Below are 22,738 nucleotides of genomic sequence, written 5' to 3'. Positions count from 1 at the left end.
TTTGCACGCCCAGGCAGCTGTTTTCTTTAGTCTCTGTTTGGGCATAGACGTGTAAATTTCTATTGAGACATGATGAAGGAATTTAATGAGCGAAATAAAACCGGATTTTGCTTGTTTGCGCTAGGCTGCATTTCATCGGAGCACAGCAGCCACAATTTGCTGTCTAGTGGGACACGGATTTAGGACAAATTAGCATTAATAGTGCACAAGTGTCCCGCTGAAAAAAGCGTCCGCGTTGCATTGATTGTGACCATGCTGGAATGGCTCATGATGCTGTGCGCTGCGGTTTTGGTGGCAATAATCTGGTCCAACTCCAAAGTTAGTGGTACCGAGGAGCATGCAAACACTGCACCCAAAGGACCCAGCCGTACACTGAAAGACGACGGCTGCACCGACCACACACGCAGCGTGGAGCTCATCTGCAAACCTTCCGCCCTGGCAAACTATCTCCTGAAGAACTGCACCACTTTTACTAACTACTCGCCGTGGGTCGGGTGGACGTGGCGAGCCAGCGCTATCCTCCAGAGCTTTTATGAGGCTTGTTGGTCCTACGGGAGCCCGGTCCACTTTGTGCGGGACAACCTGCAGCTGAGCGATGATGGACTGGTGGCTTTGGACTGGGCTTTTCCTTCCTACCAGAAGAGGCGCAGGACTTCCAGTCATTCCACCAGCCCGGTTCTTCTCATCATCCCCAATTCGTTCGGCAAGATCACCAGAAATGCGTTGCAGGTAAAGTGGAGATACTTGCGCACCTGCACAGTGCAACGGCAGCCAATACAATAGATACGTACAGTGCATTAAAATGATTTTGGTGTAGAACTGCACTGCGTAATGTTGAGAACAGTTTCCAATATTTCTAAATATCGTGACCAAATTAGGGCAAGCACCAATGTGTGATGCAGTGCAGTTACGTACAACTACATCCACAATACACTGTTGATTCTGACAATCAAAACTCAACTTGTTTATATTTAACAAAGTATCATATTTAATCCGGATTGATTGTCATTTGGATGTGCTATAGTGCATGTTTTGTTTTTTGTTTTTTTTTTTTTTTTTTTTGGGGGGGGGGGGGGTTTAGTTTACCAAAAGCAGTTTTTTTTTAAAACCGGATATTAGATATCTGCAATGATATACAATGATATTGTATGGTGACAACTGCATTCATGTTTTTGTAGGGTTAATTTGGAATAAATTGCATTCATCATGGTCTAGTGTTTTAATATTTTGGTAATGAAAATGACCCATGAAAAGTTATTATCACAACAATTAGGTTTTGTATTGTGAATGTCTCGCTGAGAGTCAATCCAAACTGAGCTAAACGAAACATAAAAGCAAGATTTAGCTTTTGAATGAGAACTCAGTTTCTAATGTGATCAGTTGATGATCATCAAAATAAAAATGTTCCACTTGCTGTTGAATGCTTAAAATTGGTGTTGTGGAAGATGCCTCTTAAAGTACTGCCATAAATTGTTTGGTCAATGCTAAATTTGATTTGAGAAGTATTTATAATTTATAAGCATAATTAATGAATATAGGCGGCTCGGTGGCGCACTGGGTAGCACGTCCGCCTCACAGTTACCAGGGTGCGGGTTCGATTCCACCTCCGGCCCTCCCTGTGTGGAGTTTGCATGTTCTCCCCGGGCCCGCGTGGGTTTTCTCCGGGCACTCCGGTTTCCTCCCACATTCCAAAAACATGCTTGGTAGGCCGATTGAAGACTCCAAATTGTCCCTAGGTGTGAGTGTGTGTGCGATTGGTTGTCTGTCTCTGTGTGCCCTGCGATTGGCTGGCAACCAGTTCAGGGTGTCCCCCGCCTACTGCCCGATGACGGCTGGGATAGGCTCCAGCACGCCCGCGACCCCCGTGGGGACTAAGCGGTTCAGAAAATGGATGGATGGAATTAATGAATATTTGAAATTTTGGGAAATGGCTTTGATCCTGAGTCCAAGTTCTATACATAATAAAATGCCAGGTGAGAATGTGTACAATACATCATCAGAACCAAAACATATGACTAATTGCAGAAGATTTAATTAAATTGGACAGCTTCATATAGAACAGCTGCTGAAGTAGCCAGCAAGGTCATCATGGAATAAATACAGTGCTGCCTATTGTATGATAGGTTTGATTTTCTTTAATCCACTATCTTTTTAAAATAGGCCATAGCTAAATGTGTGCTCTCGTGAGACATTCCCTGCCTTTTAATCCCAATGCTTAAAGCTCAGTGAAAAAGAAGAGTAGACGCAGAGGCGGCGTCAGTCATTATACTGCTCTCCCAATACACTGGCTGAGATAATTGAATGAGCCAATATAAAGCATCTCTTGACTTGTGGGGGGCCACGGGAAGGGTAGCATTGCATCGAATGAATGGCTGTTGGCTCACACTTTGGACACTTCCCACTATTGGAGCTCATTACCTTTTCATATCATGTGCTCTCTATGCAAATGTCATGAAAATGTCAAATAAGGGGGCACAGCAGCAACTACATTAAAACAATGACGGAGGAGTGAAAATTGCTGGAAACAATGTAGAAAGAAGAATCCAGTGGGTGGGGTACGTGTGTTTTGTGCAGTCTATGTAATATTTCCATTTTAGTCTGGCAGATTGCTTAACATTCTGCAGGCACCACAAGGGATATACACTAATTAAAACTCTGTGTGTGTGTGTGTGTGTGTGTGTGTGTGTGTGTGTGTGTGTGTGTGTGTGTGTGTGTGTGTGTGTGTGTGTGTGTGTGTGTGTGTGTGTGTGTGTGTGTGTGTGCGTGCGTGTGCGTGCGTGCGTGCGTGCGTGTGTGTGTGTGTGTGTGTGTGTGTGTGTGTGTGTGTGTGTGTGATGATTTTTTTTTTAGTACAGTACTTAAAAAAAAAAGAAAATAATAGCAGCAGAAGGAAGTGGTTTGCAACAATGTATTTTCACCGACAGACAGCCCATACTCCACATTCAAAGAAAACAAAACAAACGTTAGATCAGTGGTACCCAACCAACCACTTTTGCTGCTCCCTGTCAAGTTTGCTGGTGTATACAATGTTGATGTCTGCTATAAATGTTGTTTTTAGTTTCATTTAGCGTTCAGTGAACAGACGAACATTTCTACACATGTATTAGTGGGTGGGAGCTACTCAGCTTACATCATAACAATTAGCTACATAATGTTTGGTTATAGGCTGGGTTGGTACTTTACTGATCCCAAGAAAAGGTAATAAGAAAAGAAATCAAACTCAATAAATGTCAAATACAACAAATATCACAGCAAGGATTTGGTACAGTAACCATTTTGAGGTAGTAATAAAAAAAATAAAAGAAAGGAAATCCTATTGTAAAACTGATATGACGAATGAAAAAAATGTTGATTGTGTATATATAGGTATATATATTGTGTACCAACACGTTTTTTTTTTCCATAAAGTGCATCATGTGCATATGTCAATTTGGGTAACTAGAATATCTCAAACTCTTGTTTTAAAATATGGTCTAAGTACTGATTATTCACCAGAACATGATTTTTCTCTTTATTTTTCCTAGTGTATAGTGTAACTTGATTTGTTAATGTTTTTATAGAGAAGCACCTCTGCAGTAGTCTTGGAGTGTTCACTTCAGGAATTTATCACTGTGCTGACAGTCAAGCAGTTCTGACTGCAAACCGTTGGAAACGCTGACATCAATTTAGTTTGTCGACACAAGCTCAGACTTGAACAATCAAAGCACTGATGCAGACCCAGCAGCAAGTATCATACTTATATTACTGACAATTTTATTATCTAAACCGATGGCAGTTAATTATTGCCAACACGGCATATCTCAAATACCAAAACAAAGACTCATTTTGATTGACATCCAGTGTCATCCAAGTAAAATCTTATTGAGTTTATGTATACCGTATTTTCCGCACTATAAGGCGCACATAAAAACCTCCAATTTTCTCAAAAGCCGACAGTGCGCCTTATAATCCGGTGCGCCTTATATATGGATCAATATTGAGCCACTACAGCAGGCGTGTCCAAATATATGGATTTATATATACGGACAAAGTTTTAAAATGGGCCATTCATTGAAGGTGCGCCTTATAATCCTGTGCGCCTTATATATGGACAAAGTTTTAAACTGTGCCATTCATTAAAGGCGCGCCTTATAATCCGGTGTACCTTAAAGTGCGGAAAATACGGTACATCAAAACAAATTTAACAGTTTAACAATTTCCATTTTGTATATGGTAGAGCAACAATTAAAACCCGAGGACTTCTCTCACTATGGTGCATATTGAATAGTACGGAAATTGTTGTTCTACTGCATCTATTCATCAATCAAATTTACCTCTTTTAGAATTGTAGTTATGTTTTGCATGGCTTCCTGAAATTATCCTTTATGTACAGTAGACAGACATTGCATAAATGCAGTACATATATCTATAGTATATTGTACTTTGTAGTTGGTCTACTGTTAGCATATGCTTGCAATGACAACAACGAGAGCCTTGCTGTGTGTTGCGTGATAACAATGACGGGGTTGACCTTCATGTCTGTAGATTGTCAAGTTGAAAAACAATTATCAAATGGCTCCTAATAAACTCCAGATGACCTTTCATATGTGGCTTGTATTGCATTATTGCCAATTAAAGGTGACCAAAGTGAACATTCGTCATTTTAAGCAAACTTGATCTTCATGGACTTTTATTGAGGCCAGCATTTTCCATTCACTTTTAAATGAACTATAGGAATACAGTATATTGTCATTGAAAAAAAACTGAAATTATTTTCTTTGGTTGACTGATATTTAATGACAAGCTGTACTGGTAAGTGTAGCGGAACATGCTGCTGCCTTTAGTGCAGACAGTGTGGGTTCAATTTGTGGCCAGTACCACAGTCACCTGCCAATAGCGTTCAATAACAGTGTCTGGCACCACAGGCTAATCACAATGTTCTGAAGGCAAAAGCATTGTCTAAACCACAGGTGTCAAACTCAAGGCCCGGGGGCCAGATATGGCCCGCCGCATCATTTTATGTGGCTCGCGAAGACAAATTGTGCATCAGATTTGTGTGTCATTACTAGAATTGCAAATTGTCTTCACTTTTAATATCATTTTCTTTTTTATATATTTGACCAGTTTTTACTCGTCTGGTTTGAAAACGAGTTATTTGTCAGTTTGTTTTGTAGCTTTTACTGTATATAATATGAGGTGCTCATGAATTTATTTGGGTTGACAGTCATAATGGCCCTCCAAAAGAAGCTATGACTACAACGCGGCCCGCGAAAAAAACGAGTTTGACACCCCTGGCCTAAGCCGCCTTGGTAAGATGAAGAATTAAAAGACAGCAAGAAAATAACAGGTCAACAAAACCCCAAATGTATTCAGTTATGGTCAAGTGTGTGTCCTTTGACGTTATAGTGTATATACATAGTATATATGTTTATGCTCTTGTAAAGTTTCCATCATATGTTCTGTAACGTGGAGATAACAGCCACATTTCTGTCCCTCTGTATTACCCCCCACAGTTGTGTCAAACAGCCCTTTCCCATGGATACCTCCCTGCAGTCTTCAACCGCCGCAGCCACAACGGCACCCCGCTCACCACTGTCAAACTGCAGCAGTTTGGAGACCCCACAGACCTGCGAGAGGCCGTGCGCTACATCCGCTACCGGCAGCCTGCCAGCAAATTGTATGCAGTGAGCGAGAGCACTGGATCTGGCCTCCTCCTCTCATACCTGGGGGAGTGCGGCTCGTCCAGCTACGTGACGGCGGCCGTCTGCCTGTCGCCTGTCTTTCGCTGTCAGAGCTGGTTTGAGAATGGCCTCTGCTGGCCCCTGCAATGGGCCTTGGTGCTTTATCAGAAAATGTGCCTCAGCAGGTATGAAGGGGGAGCGTGGGGAAAGAGCGACAGATGTTTCGGATTGTAGTTCCTAACATTCCTACCTGAATCAGCTTTTACTCGCTGAAAAGTATTGAATAGTCTAGCATTTACACAGAAAACTGTTTTCTGCACAGTGTGCCAGTGATTATTTTCGTGTTCTAGCAAAACATTTTTTTTCTACAACACAAATCCCAATACAAATCTGCTTGTGGGAAGCTAATATAATGATGAGTCAGAGAAAAATCAATGATGTGTAGGGCATGCAGGATATTAGATGGTCCTGTGTTGGCAGCAGTCAGGATTAAATGAGACAGAAAATTAAAACATAGAATTGAAATTTGCAGTGTTTTTTGACCACAGCAATAACCAAAGTCAAATTTATCTGGCCAATGGAAACTCCCCCAAACCCCAAATTTTTAATTCTTTGCGGTCAACAAGTGCCCCATACTTCATAAAATCCTAAATTTCATCCCTGGAGATATTTTTTTTTTCAGGGCCACACTACAGCAACTGTTAATTTCCGCTTTTTTGTGTGTCTTGCTGCCCTCAGTTTGGTCTTCAATAAGTGCAAAACCGAACTCGAAAGAGCACAAATAGCTTGTTCTCTATTGGGCTTAACTGAAGTCCCTGACTTGAGAACTGAAGAAATGTATTGGCATTCAAAAAGTCTTAATTTTTCTTCTGCAGTATAGTAACTCAAGATAAATAACACTAAGAATGTACTCTTTAGCAGCATAGTAACTCAAGATAAATAACACTAAGAATGTACTCTTTAGGAAACTAAGGCTGATATCTACTGCTGAAGCGCAAACACAACACAACAGAAATCAAGTATTCAATATAAAAAGCATTGCGCATTCTGGGGGGAAAAAACTATAGGCTACTTTTTTTTTACTATAAGCTACCGTTTACACCTTCATGGCATTGTAGCATTTCTTTATTTCCAATTTACTATGATCCTCCATGAAGAGAAAATAATAAAATCCCACTCTCCCAAAACATAATTGTATTGACTAACCACTAAACATAAAAGCACAAACAATTTAAAAATCGTTTAGTTACCATAGCAACTGATTGATTCCGGGACATCGTGACAATAGAATTGCCTCTGTAATCACCGACAATTTGAGAGACATGCTGTTGAGCTTCTGCTTGTTCTCATGTTGTTTGTGTTTTTTGTGTCTGTGGATTTGCTGTGCTTAGATACAGGACGGCGTTGAGTCCTTCCATACATATGGACAGCCTCTTTTCGACCAGTTCCCTACGTGGCCTGGAGGAAGTTCTGTTCTGTCAAAGTGACCAGGTTGGCTGTGCTTCGGCAGTACCAACTGGGACCGGTGGCAGCGCTCCTGCTTCTTGGGATTCTTACTGGGAACGCAATGAACCCTTAAGAGATGTGGATGAAGTGGCCATCCCAGTCTTGAGCGTATGCGCTCAGGACGACCCTGTCCGAGGAAACACCCAGTCCACAATACCCTGGGAACTTTTTGAAAGCAATCCACATTTTTTTCTCCTTCTAACAGACCGAGGCGGCCACTGTGGTTTCTCCACACCATGCGAACTAAGTATCACTGGGCCACCTAACTCAGCGACAGCTCTCAGCAGTGTAAAGGCTAACGGTGTGACTAATTGGAGCCACCGAGCTCTTTTGGAATTCTTTAGGGCGACCACAGACTTCTTTGCTGCGGAGGAGAGGACAAAACAGCTCGCTGCAAGGAGGAGAGGTTTGGGGGGAGGCACGGGAGGGAGAGTCTTCCGACACCGGAGTGTCAGTACATGTAAACGAGTGCCAGAGTGCTCTCATAATATCCACGCCATCTACAACTGGCAGAGGTCCTATACACGCTGAAGGAAATTAATGGAAAATGACACTCATGTGCTTTTTCTGGTTCCAAAACAAGATGACGGGGCCTTCCTTGTACCCTAGTGGAGTGGTTTACATAATTGACATAGTTGCCCCTTTGACTGACTTGTTAATTTAAAGCCATTGGAAAAGTTGGACTTGATGTGAGTAAGTGATTTTCCGTAATAAAATCAGCAATTCAGCTGTCATGCTAACATAGCAGAGTTGTTGCTGAGTAACAATGTGTGATGTAATGTTGGCTACCTTTGTAGTTGACACTGGAGAAACTCAAATGCACTTGGGCTACGGATCCATGTTTGACATCTAAATTGTTGTTTTGACATTTAAAATGTGGGAAGCATTGATAGGAGGCATGTGGGGGCTGTGTCCCTTGGCTCGCCTATCTGCATGGAGTTTGCATGTTCTCTGATTTCCTGTCACAATTCAAAAACATGCATATTAGTTTACATAAAGTGAGTATGACTGTATTTTTGTCTATAAAGGCCCTGTGATTGACTAGTGAGCAATCCAGTTTAAACTCCACTGCTTGCCAAACGTCTGCTGGAATCCAGTTCAGCTTTAACCCTAAACAGGGTTAGTGGTAGGAAATTGTTGGATTGATAGATGGAATCGTCAGTAGTGTTCTATTTCAATATTTGTCCGAATATCATGTTGAAGCTCTGTTGATGTCGTCATAACATTTTTTTTTTTGTTACATATGACATTTTTGAATGCAGCCGTATTGTTGATTATACACATTTAATGCTCGTAATAAAAATTGGTTCTACTGATTATCATTTCATGGGGTGACACACTTGCAGTTGCACGATTGCAATGTTATTCTCTCATGCACTTGCTCTCTTCTCAAGGTTCACAAAGACGCCCAATTATAGCACAGTCCCCATGGCCATTTCATGTTGAGATTGCGTGTGCCCACTGAGCATTATCCACTCAGACAGCTGGAACACAGCCGTACACGCACAAAGCACTACACACACACACACACACACACACACACACACACACACACACACACACACACACACACACACACACACACACACACACACACACACAGAGAGACAAACGCGCACACAAATACGCACACAGTGCCAACAGCTAAAATGTCCACTTGCATAATGACCAACTTCACTCACACTCACAAATGAGATGTCACGCTGGGTACATGAACTACAAATTGCAACCGACAATATGAAAGAATATGATGCGTGCGCAGGAATCAAAGGTACTTTTTGTGGGAGCTTTTCTCATGTGTTGTTGCATTTCCTCCACTCCAATTAATAAGAAGGGTTGCAACAATGCCTTTTTTTCATTATGACTAGCTTACTGGGATTTTTTCCCCCACATACTTAAAGTAGTGCTATGCCATTATATTAGTATTTGGTACCTGGGCCTTCAATCTGGTTTTAGCTGACTCAATCCAACTCTTAGCATTGCTTATGTAGCCATACAATTTTAGAAACTATCAACGCTGTTCTCTATGATGCAGAACTACAACAGATTTGACCACATGTAGCTGAATGACACGCCTGAATCCCACCTACCTACTTTAAAAGTTAAACTTTTTTTTAATCAAGTAGTGGTAGTAGAAGTATAGTTTTATTATTTAAGGTTATGATCACTTGACCCAGTTCTGCATCCAAATCTTCAAGCACGTCAACGGATGTTTCTATGGCAACCACCTCCGCTCCAGCAGCCTCCACAAGATGGCAGCATTGACAAGGTTTGTTCCTGGACTGTTCAGAATGTCTCAACTTCCTCAAGCGTCACACTGACAGTCAGAATGACGCAGCTGTCTTTGCTTTTGGCTTGGAAACTGTCTGTATATTTAGCACCCCGTTTAAAATTAGAGCTTAGCACATGGGGGAATAAATTTAGAAATCTGCTGAGTCAAACTGGACCTACTCACACAGTCACCATAGTCACTTACTCACATAGTCACCATCCCAATACTGTCCCTTCAGAGAAAAGGGTTAACCTTTTGAAAGCCTGACGTCAAACATAAACCCTAAATTTATTGTGCGTGTGTGGGTGCTATTTGTTGCATACTTAAAAGCATTTTCCTTAATAAAATAGTTCTGTTTTAATGAATAAAGCTCCATCTGCTCTTTTAAAATGTGTTGATGGTTTCACTTACTGAGCCATTTGTTATTATGATGAGCTGCATTGAATTCTTACCTGGTGATTGAATTTTTCCTAGGTGGTTTTAGGTGTTGCATCATCACCGTCATTATCATCATCAGATAAAACCCATGGCGAAATCTGTCATACTATCTGTGCATCTTGCAAACCTTAGGGCAGCTCTGCTTACCTTTTGATTTTTTGAGTTTAGTTTTGTCGTAGGTTGAATCTTGATCTCCCCTACCTGTCAAATCACCGCGGGGGCTGTTTTTGGTTTATGCAAATTAACCAAATAGCAACATCTCCATCCAGCACAACTCAGAATAGCTTGTTCACTGGCACTTGTTCAAAAATAGGCAGATAAAAAAGATTTACTTGGTTGTTTGGTTTTTAATCTTTTTGAGGCCTCTACAACGTTGCGTGGACATCGGGGACAGTGCCTCTGGATTGGCAGACTGGGGTGGTGGTTCCCCTCTTTAAGAAGGGGGACCGGAGGGTGTGTTCCAATTACAGGGGAATCACACTCCTCAGCCTCCCTGGTAAGGTCTGTTCAGGGGTGCTGGAGAGGAGGGTCCGTCGGGAGGTCAGGAGGAGCAGTGTGGCTTTCGTCCTGGCCGTGGAACAGTGGACCAGCTCTACACCCTCGGCAGGATCCTCGAGGGTGCATGGGAGTTCGCCCAACCAGTCCACATGTGTTTTGTGGACTTGGAGAAGGCGTTCGACCGTGTCCCTCGGGAGGTTCTGTGGAGGGTGCTTCGGGAGTACGGGGTGTCGAGCCAACTGATAAGGGCGGTTCGGTCCCTGTATCACCGATGCCAGAGTCTGGTCCGCATTTCCGGCAGTAAGTCAGATTCGTTCCCAGTGAGGGTTGGACTCCGCCAAGGCTGCCCTTTGTCACCGATTCTGTTCATAATTTTTATGGACAGAATTTCTAGGCGCAGCCGAGGCGTTGAGGGGGTCCGGTTTGGGGACCTCAGCATCGCGTCTCTGGTTTTTGCAGATGACGTGGTGCTGTTGGCTTCTTCAGGCCGTGATCTCCAGCTCTCGCTGGAACGGTTCGCAGCCGAGTGTGAAGCGGTCGGGATGAGGGTCAGCACCTCCAAATCCGAGTCCATGGTCCTCGATCGGAAAAGGGTGGAATGCCCTCTCCGGATCGGGGATGAGATCCTGCCCCAAGTGGAGGAGTTCAAGTATCTTGGAGTCTTGTTCACGAGTGAGGGGAGGATGGAGCGTGAGATCGACAGGCAGATCGGTGCAGCGTCGGCAGTAATGCGGACCCTGTACCGGTCCGTTGTGGTGAAGAGAGAGCTGAGCCAAAAGGCAAAGCTCTCAATTTACCGGTCAATTTACGCTCCTACCCTCACCTATGGTCACGAGCTATGGGTCGTGACCGAAAGAACGAGATCTCGGATACAAGCGGCCGAAATGAGTTTTCTCAGCAGGATGTCCGGGCTCTCCCTTAGAGATAGGGTGAGAAGCTCGGTCATCCGGGAGAGACTCGGAGTAGAGTCGCTACTCCTCCACGTTGAGAGGAGACAGATGAGGTGGCTCGGGCATCTTATCAGGATGCCTCCTGGACGCCTCCCTGGGGAGGTGTTCCGGGCATGTCCCACCGGTAGGAGACCCCGGGGACGACCCAGGACGCGCTGGAGAGACTACCGTAATTTCCGGACTATAAGTCGCGTTTTTTTTCATAGTTTGGATGGGGGGGGCGACTTATACTCAGGAGCGACTTATATATGTTTTTTTTTCACAAATTTTTACTTGATCATTAAGACATCACTTACAAGTATAGTTGACCACTTCCCATGTTATTTTTAGTATAGTTGATCACTTCACATGCTTTTATTTCTTTATCTTGAACATATTCAAAACATAAAAAATAGAGAAAACATCAAATAAAGCAATTAACACTTTAAAGCACCATATCCAAGTCCACTGTCTGCTGTATGTACACTTGCTCCATTTTTGCTCCTCTTATATTTATTATTATTATTTATTATTATTTGTTTATTTATCATTTATTCAATACTCTTATTTATTCATTGTTAGTGCCTTCTTGTTTTTTTTTGTGTTGCTTGTATGCATATGTGTACTATCTCACCGAGGGATAGTGGAAATGTAATTTCAATCTCTTTGTGTGTCTTAGTATATAAAAAAATATATCGACGATAAAGCAGACTTTGACTTTGATAAAACAACCAAAAAAAAATATATTTTCAGACGAAACTGGATGAGGGCGCTCTAAATTTTACCGTTGGCCGTGACTCATCAACTGGGTGGGCTTAAGAAAAATGGCACCAAAAAGAAACTCATATTTTGCAGGTTACAAACTTCAAGTTGTAAAATATGCAGCTGAAAACAGTAATCGAGCAGCAGAAAGAAAGTTTGGAGAACCGTGATGTACCAATGGATTACTATTTCAAGTGACGTCAGTAGCGCGGCGCGCCGGTTGTTTACATACAAACGTGCCCACACAAGGACTACCGGCATCATTAGCGGTGATCATTTCTAAGTGACACGGAGGACAAAGAGTTTGAAGGAATTAAGGATTTGGAGTGACATAGAAGGTTTGAAAAACTATTATGGCTTTTACGCACGCCCGGTCTCTACTGAGTCGGGGGCCGACGATCGGCCGAGTGGCTGTCCGCGAACGGTGCACGGGGCTCGGACATGGCCATTACGCATGCCCGGTCTGTCTGGAAGTCCACGCCGCCACACGCTTGGAAGTTTGTTTTGTTTAATAAAGAGCCGTTTACCAAACCTACGTCTATCCTTGTACTTTGTTAACGCTACAATATAGTTATATAGTAGATCTGTGGAATAAAGACGAGGCTGACGTCAGGGCGCACGCGCGGCGATGTTGACAAAGGACGAGGAATTTGATCGATGGATTTAATGGAATTAAAGTGCACGGATGGTTTGATAATATTATTGGCTTGTATTATAGTTATTTAAAATATAGTTTATTTATCGTTATATGAGCCTGTGGAATATTTTGAAGCGCAAGCGCCCTCAGCCGTGCGCACCCATTGTTGACAAAGAACGATCGATGGATTTAATGAATTGGAGTGACACCGATGGTTTTATAAACATGTTATTCATGTAATAGTTGTCCTCAATCACTCTATATGTTACGTCAGGCCCGTTCTCAGCTCTTTGTTTGTGTTTGTCACGTTAGCATACCTATCGTTTAGCCTGTTGTTGCTATCGTTTAGCCTGTTGTTGCTCGTTCATGACTGTTTTTGGTGTGGGATTTTGTCGAATAAATTGCCCCCAAAATGCGACTTATACTCCGGAGCGACTTATATATGTTTTTTTTCACTTTTTGGGGCATTTTATGGCTGGTGCGACTTATACTCCGGAGCGACTTATAGTCCGGAAAATACGGTATGTCTCTCAGCTGGCCTGGGAACGCCTTGGGATCCCCCGGGATGAGCTGGATGAAGTGGCTGGGGAGAGGGAAGTCTGGGAGTCCCTCCTAAAGCTGCTGCCCCCGCGACCCGACCCCGGATAAGCGGAAGAAGATGGATGGATGGATGGATGGAGGCCTCTTGCTAAGGGGTACTAGGTTAGCAAAAGAAAGAAAATTTACCTGCAAAACCTGCACTCCCCAAATATATTGTGTTCGACCTCAGAGTTTTAAGCCAGAATCTGGAAATGTTAAACAGGTATTTGAGCATGTAAAAAAACAAACACACAAACAAACAAAAACAATTTCTAAGCAGCTTTCATCAACCCAAATATTTCCACCATTTTCCAGTGATGTATGGAGTTTAAAGTCAGGCTGCAAGCATTTGTGGCTAGCCTGCAGCAAATTCCTCAACTGTCACATTATATCTAAGGTGTGGCCATCCTCGAAGCTTGGTGTGTCCACCAGTTGCTGAGCTGTTTTTGCCCTGTTAACTCTGTGAGGAACACGAGTGTGTGTGTGTGCGTGTGTGAGTGCATGTGTGCGTGCATGCGTGTGTGTGCGTGTGTGTGTGTGTGTGTGTGCGTGTGCCTGCGTGCGTTTTCATATGTTGCATGTGCATGCCTGTTCTCTTGTTTTGATGACTCGGGGTTGCTTGCTGGTAACCACCTCTGCTTCAGGCTAAACTAGTGTCAGCTAAAGCCCAACAATCCGATGGAACATGACAGCCCTAACATCCGTGCACCAATGCTAGGCAATTAAAAACAAAGCATATTTACAGCTGGCGCCCGCGTATGGACATAAAACACCCTTGAAAAAACTGGAGGGAGCAGTTAATAAATAAATAAATAAATAAATAAATAAATAAATAAATAAATAAATAAATAAATAAATAATACTATATCTTCTTTATTTTAAACTCTAGTCTCTGTCAGTCACATTTTGACGCTTGTTTCCATGTCGCATTGTCCCCTTGTGCAGTATTCAGAGCTCTATTCAAGACAGTGGGTTGCCTGACCAAGCAGCCCTAGATGGAGGCCAGGGAGCAGCAGGCGGGCCACCAGAGTGCAGCAGGGGTATTTTCTTTCCTCTTCTATAGCACATCAGTCCTTTACAGGCAGACCTTTACACTCTTATTATCTCCTGGGGACTTTGTCTTCTTTCATTTCTCTCTTTCCTTGTCCTACATCTCTTCGTTCATTGTGCTTTATTGATGAAACATCTCATTGGCACAGCCTTATCTTAAGCAAAAGGCAACTCCAAGTGGCCAATGTTTTTGTTGGTCTGTCTGTCTGTCTGTCTATCTATCTATCTATCTATCTATCTATCTATCTATCTATCTATCTATCTATCTATCTATCTATCTATCTATCTATCTATCTATCTATCTATCTATCTATCTATCTATCTATCTATCTATCTATCTATCTGTCTGTCTGTCTGTCTGTCTGTCTGTCTGTCTGTCTATCTGCCTGCCTGCCTGCCTGCCTGCCTACCTACCTACCTACCTACCTACCTACCTACCTACCTACCTACCTACCTACCTATCGATCTAGCTATCTAGCTATGTAGCTATCTATCTAGCTAACCGTCTGTCTATTTATTTATGTCACTGATGGTAACTTCACTGGTACCAGTGTGGGGGTTTTTTTCCGCTAGACTTGAGTTTACTGTGACTTTGGGATGGAAAAGTATGAACATTCTTTAATTATCACTGCACTACAGGCAATAGTCTTGTTCTCTATATTTTTGCAGACTTTAATGAAAATTACCTCAAGATGTCACTGTTTTTACCTTACATCTGTGTTGCATAGGTTCAGGAATACATTGCAAGTTTTTAATTTGGTATGATTTTATAAGTTACTTAAGGTACTAGAAAAAGACAACAAAATAATATTTTCAGCTTTCAAGCGCAATCATTCAGATTTATTTTAAATGTTGGAGAGCTGTTATAAACACAGTGTGCATGATTTCACTTCAGCTTTTGCACCGATGAGTAACCTTCCTCAACGGGTTTGGAGGAATTTTTCTTCACGTAAAAATCTGGATACTTCCTCCATATGAGATTGGTATCTTGTGATCGAGCAATGAACAAATACCATTTAGAGAAGCAGAAAAAATTACTCATTCTAACTTCCTGAACAACCCGAACTGTAGGATAAAGGCATTCCATGAACCTGAAATGACTAATGTATGTACTAATGTACCGAGAAATAAATATTTTTTTAATGCTGTATAGATATTGGTTATCAAAGTGAAGATTATATCATGATTATGTAATGTCACAGTTGTTTAATTGCCCTTCTGTTTTTAATCACACCGTGCAATACTTACAGTTGCATGTTGGCCATAACGTGTCAGGTTTTTTGCCACATGACACGGACCGGCACATTGACTCATAGTAATTGAAGGAAGCTACCAAAAAACTGTGAAAAATGACACCGCTAATCATTAATTGAGAAGTAACATCAAAATAAACATAAAGACATCACATCTGAATGAATAGCTTGCTGGTATCTACATATTGGTATCACAGTATCCATATTGCCATCTTTAATGGAAAGTGTGTATTAGGCTGTGGGATAACGGCAGAGTGCCGATAAGAAAAAATATACAGTAGGTCAATGCATTCAAAGCCTTGTCACATGTTGCAGTCAGCTGGAATCTCCCCTCCAGTCCAAACCAGAATGTTATGTAAGTAAATATATTGATTGTGAGAGGGAGCACTGGAAAACTGAGTGACAGTCAGGCTTGAGGCATCCTGCTAGGCTGCCTGTCTCATACATGTCGCATAGTGTCACAGCATGAAAAACACACTGAGGGCTCTATTTTTGTTGATGGCGCGTTTGTGCTTGGGCATTCAAACTGCCACAAATTGATTTGGGCCATGGTGCAAGACCAGTTTGCCATTTGGAATTTGGCAGCACGCGCAGCCCCATGCTAGGTGTTCCTGCCGACCGAGGGGATTTTTTTATACTCATTGCTGACGCACCTGACAGTTTGGGAGGAAGAAATTAGACTAATCTTTAGATCTGCTGAAAGTAGGTATAAGTTTTGGTGTGTTTTGGGTGAAGAATCATGTGTGGTGATTGTCATTGTATTTCATTCATGGATATGAAAACAGCGTGCATCAAACCCTCTGAATTATTGTAGCAATCAATTCATTGAAAGCAATACTCTTATTCCCATCTTCATTATATTTTCAATGGTTGTTTTTTTTTTCGCATGGAAACCAATAATTATATTTTCGCTTCCGCATTGTCAGAGACTGTGTGCCTCTGTTGCTGACTTTAAAAGGAATGAAAGGAGACGCTTCCATTGACTGGGAAGGAATTCAGCTGTGCTCACTCCCAAGCATTTGGCACTTTTAAAAAATATGAGGTTTTTTTTGAAATTCAAACAATATATATTCTAACCAGTTTTTGCATGAAAGCTATGGAACGACAAGTTAGCATAGTATATACGTATATATATATATATATATATATATATATATATATATATATATATATATATATAGATAGATAGATAGATAGATAGATAGATAGATAGATAGATAGATAGATAGATAGATAGATAGATAGATAGATTTTATTTTATTTATTTATTTATTCAACTACCGCCATATATATACACTACCGTTCAAAAGTTTGGGGTCACCCAAACAATTTTGTGTTTTCCATGAAAAGTCACACTTATTCACCACCAAACGTTGTGAAATGAATAGAAAATAGAGTCAAGACATTGACAAGGTTAGAAATAATGATTTGTATTTGAAATAAGATTTTTTTTTACATCAAATTTTGCTTTTGTCAAAGAATCCTCCATTTGCAGCAATTACGGCATTGCAGACCTTTGGCATTCTAGCTGTTAATTTGTTGAGGTAATCTGAAGAAATTGCATCCCACGCTTCCAGAAGCAGCTCCCACAAGTTGGATTGGTTGGATGGGCACTTCTTGCGTACCATACGGTCAAGCTGCTCCCACAACAGCTCAATGGGGTTCAGATCTGGTGACTGCGCTGGCCACTCCATTACCGATAGAATACCAGCTGCCTGCTTCTGCTCTAAATAGTTCTCGCACAATTTGGAGGTGTGTTTGGGGTCATTGTCCTGTTGTAGGATGAAATTGGCTCCAATCAAACGCTGTCCACTGGCTATGGCATGGCGTTGCAAAATGGAGTGATAGCCTTCCTGATTCAGAATCCCTTTTACCCTGTACAAATCTCCCACCTTACCAGCACCAAAGCAACCCCAGACCATCACATTACCTCCTCCATGCTTAACAGATGGCGTCAGGCATTTTTCCAGCATCTTTTCATTTGTTCTGCGTTTCACAAACGTTCTTCTTTGTGATCCAAACACCTCAAACTTGGATTCATCCGTCCACAACACTTTTTTCCAGTCTTCCTCTGTCCAATGTCTGTGTTCTTTTGCCCATCTTAATCTTTTTCTTTTGTTGGCGAGTCTCAGATATCGCTTTTTCTTTGCCACTCTGCCCTGAAGCCCAGAATCCCGCAGCCGCCTCTTCACTGTAGATGTTGACACTGGTGTTTTGCGGGTACTAGTTAATGAAGATGCCAGTTGGGGACCTATGAGGCGTCTGTTTCTCAAACTAGAGACTCTAATGTACTTATCTTCTTGCTCAGTTGTACAACGCGGCCTCCCACTTCTTTTTCGACTTTGGTTAGAGCCTGTTTGTGCTGTCCTCTGAAGGGAGTAGTACACACCGTTGTAGGAAATCTTCAATTTCTTAGCAATTTCTCGCATGGAATGGCCTTCATTTCTAAGAACAAGAATAGACTGTCGAGTTTCAGAAGAAAGTTCTCTTTTTCTGGCCATTTTGAGCGTTTAATTGACCCCACAAATGTGACGCTCCAGATCTGAACCCCATTGAGCTGTTGTGGGAGCAGCTTGACCGTATGGTACGCAAGAAGTGCCCATCCAACCAATCCAACTTGTGGGAGCTGCTTCTGGAAGCGTGGGGCGCAATTTCTCCAGATTACCTCAACAAATTAACAGCTAGAATGCCAAAGGTCTGCAATGCCGTAATTGCTGCAAATGGAGGATTCTTTGACGAAAGCAAAGTTTGATGTAAAAAAAATCTTATTTCAAATACAAATCATTATTTCTAACCTTGTCAATGTCTTGAGTCTATTTTCTATTCATTTCACAACGTTTGGTGGTGAATAAGTGTGACTTTTCATGGAAAACACAAAATTGTTTGGGTGACCCCAAACTTTTGAACGGTAGTGTATATATATATATATGTATATGTATCCATCCATCCATCCATCCATTTTCTGAACCGCTTAGTCCCCACGGGGGTCGCGGGCGTGCTGGAGCCTATCCCAGCCGTCATCGGGCAGTAGGCGGGGGACACCCTGAACCGGTTGCCAGCCAATCGCAGGGCACACAGAGACAAACAACCATTCGCACTCGCACTCACACCTAGGGACAATTTGGAGTGATCAATCGGCCTACCAAGCATATATATATATATATATATATATATATATATATATATATATATATATATATATATATATATATATATATATAGACTGGCCAATCCTCACATGAAAAGTATCTGAAATCCTTCATATTTCGATTCTACGTGTATGTAGATGAAACCTAAAGAAAAAGAATGCAACATTGACGGATAGAATACACAATTTTAGAATCTTGGATTCAATTTTGGTCAATTCAAAAAGAGTGGAAACTTGCAACATGCTAATGGTATGACTTGACAAATCTCAGGACACGCAGCAAAATATGTAACGCAGAGAAACACTGTCAGCAGTTATTGCCAGCTATTGTCACAATCTCGTCTTTCGTTAGAGTCCCTATCAGAGTGATGTCATCACTTTCAGGCACCACAGTTGTGCTAGCCCGTCTCCATCAATTAGCTTCAATGTAATATCCTATTCTTGTTATATTGTTGTCACTTTTTATTAAGTAAAAGGTCTTTTTCTATTACCATCATCATTAGTCTTTTTCAAGTATCAGACAAACAAGGGTGTTTAGAGAAACTGGAAATTGGACCAGGCTGTCTTGGGATAATTTGTTTCCTTTCCACCAGCAACAAGGCTGATCATATCAGTTAGTTAGCCTTGGCCCTGCATGTGGCAACCAAAATTAACCTTCTGTACTATAAGAATCTAGGGACAAATAATAATATATACCATATCTTTGGTCTAAAAACATAAACAGTGCATGTTGAAAATGGTTTGTGGTAGCATTTAGAGCAGAGATCACCATCTTAGTCAAGTCAAGTCATGTCAAGTCAAGTCAAGTCAAGTTTATTTGTATAGCCCCAAATCACAAAAAGTCTCAAAGGGCTTCACATAGACAAAAAATGACAATTATTCTCAAAGCATCCCCTGATCTTAAGCTCCCAAAAGGGCAAGGAAAAACTCAAAATAACCCTACCAGGGGAAAATGAGAAACCTTGAGAAGGGACCACATTTGGAAGGATCCCCCTTTCAGGATCACCAGGTTGTAATGGATGCAGAGAGGGCACAAGTCGGAACCGGTATATATTATATATGTAATTATTCTTTGGGTTTTGACTGACTTTCAACTCTTACCTTTATGCTACTGTATATTAATTTGTGTTTCAATTTACTATTTTTGTGGTTCTCGCATTGCTATAAGTGGTGCTTTGTTACAACTGCAGCAATTCTAAAATGCACCATGTAAATAAAGTTATATTATATTGTAAATGTTTTTTTCTTCAATTTTCCTGATGACCCTTGGCATCAATACCCAGGGAGTAGCTATCAGTTTCAAAAAAGTTAGTGAACCTTGACCCTGATTCGGAGGAATGAGTGCAGCTGACACACTTGACAAGATTATGAAACAGCTGAGTGTGTATCACGTGAATCAATGAGGAAATTACTGCTTTGCTTTGTAGATGAGGAAAAAAAAAGTCCACAGTTGAAGTTAGAGCATTTCCCTGGCAAAAAAAACACTATCAATCACAACATGTAGAGAGGTGATTGGAACCAAGGACATTGGTTACTGATCTCTGAGAAACATCACGGCACTTTGGACCTACACTTAATCTACTGTGAACAAAATGATACCATTATCTGTAATTGTCACGACTTTTCCAGATGGCCATCATGCACATTCATTCACTGAGTTGCATGTCCAGAAGAAGAGTTTATTGTGCAACCCCATTGGAATTAGATATGTGGAAGTGGAACTCCTGATTCTTCAACGTGTTTGGAAAAGGAAGCAACAAAAAGAAAAATTCAACGCCATGTTGTCAAGGCTCAAATTGGGACTCAAAAAAAATGTTGGACGTATTTTATTTAAATTACGGTGTATGTTATTATTATGTAGATTCTCATACATTTTCATATTAATTTTCATTTCATCTTTGGTGGTGTACTGGTACTCACAGCTGACTTTGCTGTTGCCAGCGTGTCTGTGGTTGTCTGCTTTCTTGTGCTTTGAGATTGATCGGTGAGCAGTCAGTTGTTAGAAGCTCCAGCTAAAAGGCACCACTCCCTTTATATTACAAAGCGAGCATTGTCACAAGTTCAACTTTTCAAAGTGAGAGCTCCTTTTTGACCCTTCAAGGCCACTACACTACTGTATGTGTCACGCCCGTGCCACTTTGCTCAGCCACACCCCTTTCGTTACCGTAATGTCTGTCACCTGCTTCCTCTTGTTACCCTGTGTATTTAAGCCCTGCCCGTGTGTTTCTCCCTGTCGGTGTCTACTGTTGTGTCCATTCCTGTTCGTGCCCAGTGTTCCTGTTCGTGTCATCTGGTTTTCCCTCGGTCTGTCTGAAGGCTCACGGTCAGAATTTTAATCTTGTCCAAGGGGACTTCATGTCGGTCAGTCTGTCTGTTTTGCTGGCCGTGAGTCTTCCTCCCGTCTGTGTCTGCCTCCCTTCCAACTCCTTTTCCCTGCAATAAATCCTGGTTCAAGCTGCATTTGGTCGCCCTGGCTCAACTCATTCCTGACAGAAGACACCGACCATCACAGCGACCAGCGCTTGGACCAACCCTTTGCCGGCTCCCGCAACTGCTGCATGGTCGCCAAGGAGATGAGTTCAAGCGACGCAAGATGCACGGTTGCCCCCCCCCCCCCCCCCCAAAAACAGATCCGACGGCGCGAATCCAGCGGCCGCCACTTGTTCCGGCGGCGCGGATCCAGCGGCTGTCACCGTCGGCCTTCAACGGTGCATGACGCACGGCCGCCCCCCGACCCAGTCCCGACGGCGCGGATGCTGCGGCCGCCACCAGTTCCGGCGGCGCAGATCCAGCGGCCGTCACCCAGTCGGCTTCAACGGCGCATGACACACGGCCGCCACCCGATCCAGTCCCGACGGCGCGGATGCTGCGGCCGCCACCAGTTCCGGCGGCGTGGATCCAGCGGCCGTCACCCAGTCGGCCTTCGGCGGTGTGTGACGTGCGGCCACCTCCCCATTTCCTCCCGGCCCATGTTGGACAGTCTTGGATTTTTTTTCTTTTTTGGGACGTCGGGAGCCGTCCCTTGTGGGGGGGGTACTGTCACGCCCGTGCCACTTTGCTCAGCCACACCCCTTTCGTTACCGTAATGTCTGTCACCTGCTTCCTCTTGTTACCCTGTGTATTTAAGCCCTGCCCGTGTGTTTCTCCCTGTCGGTGTCTACTGTTGTGTCCATTCCTGTTCGTGCCCAGTGTTCCTGTTCGTGTCATCTGGTTTTCCCTCGGTCTGTCTGAAGGCTCACGGTCAGAATTTTAATCTTGTCCAAGGGGACTTCATGTCGGTCAGTCTGTCTGTTTTGCTGGCCGTGAGTCTTCCTCCCGTCTGTGTCTGCCTCCCTTCCAACTCCTTTTCCCTGCAATAAATCCTGGTTCAAGCTGCATTTGGTCGCCCTGGCTCAACTCATTCCTGACAGTATGTACTGTATATTTCCGAGATGGAGGACCATATACAAAATACAATTATCGTAAAACCTCAACTTTTCAATTTTGTTATTTATATTTATCCAAAATATCTATAAAATATCAGAATTGAAACATTTATTATTTTGTTCAATTCTGGTGGATTTAAAATGCAAATTATCTATGCATTTCAGTCGTTAAATACTTTGTAAATGCAGTTAATAACGCTTTTAGATGACTCTTGTTTTCTTCTGGAAAAAAATGCTTGAAATACTTACTTCAAGGGTGCACCAGGCACCGAACAGTCCACCTGATATGTTGAACTGATATTACAACTGTCTGCTCAGTTTTTCCTTCCACGAGTAACACATGGTGTACAATACTAGTATAAAAGAACATTTCAATTGACGCACATTCCTCTCTGATTACTGGGAGGAAGAAATAAAAATAGGACTGGAACACGTGAATGAAAGTGTGACGTCTTATAGTTGCCAATAGATCAAATCCAAGAAGTGACTCTGTAATTTGACGACAAAAATATTCCTATGTGTTCCAAAACCTAAGTAAAATGAGAAGAAGAAATAAAAAGTAGGCGTAGTTCTGTAAGACT

General features: G+C 42.3%; 1 protein-coding gene across 1 annotated transcript; it reads left to right on the top strand.

Annotated features, from left to right (window-relative positions):
• Nucleotides 1–27: 27 nt before the first annotated feature.
• Nucleotides 28–8,483, top strand: abhd15a (abhydrolase domain containing 15a). The gene is made up of 3 exons (XM_049726316.2): nt 28–729; nt 5,493–5,845; nt 7,052–8,483. Exons 1-3 carry the CDS (start codon nt 253–255, stop codon nt 7,695–7,697), a joined length of 1,476 nt encoding a protein of 491 aa, XP_049582273.1. The 5' UTR covers nt 28–252; the 3' UTR covers nt 7,698–8,483.
• The last annotated feature ends 14,255 nt before the right edge of the window (nt 8,484–22,738 follow it).

The sequence above is a fragment of the Syngnathus scovelli genome, chromosome 7, assembly GCF_024217435.2.
Source record: "Syngnathus scovelli strain Florida chromosome 7, RoL_Ssco_1.2, whole genome shotgun sequence".
In the NCBI taxonomy this organism is placed as follows: domain Eukaryota; kingdom Metazoa; phylum Chordata; class Actinopteri; order Syngnathiformes; family Syngnathidae; genus Syngnathus; species Syngnathus scovelli.
The sequence above is the reverse complement of the archived record's forward strand: the minus strand, read 5'-3'. Positions and strand labels throughout refer to the sequence as shown.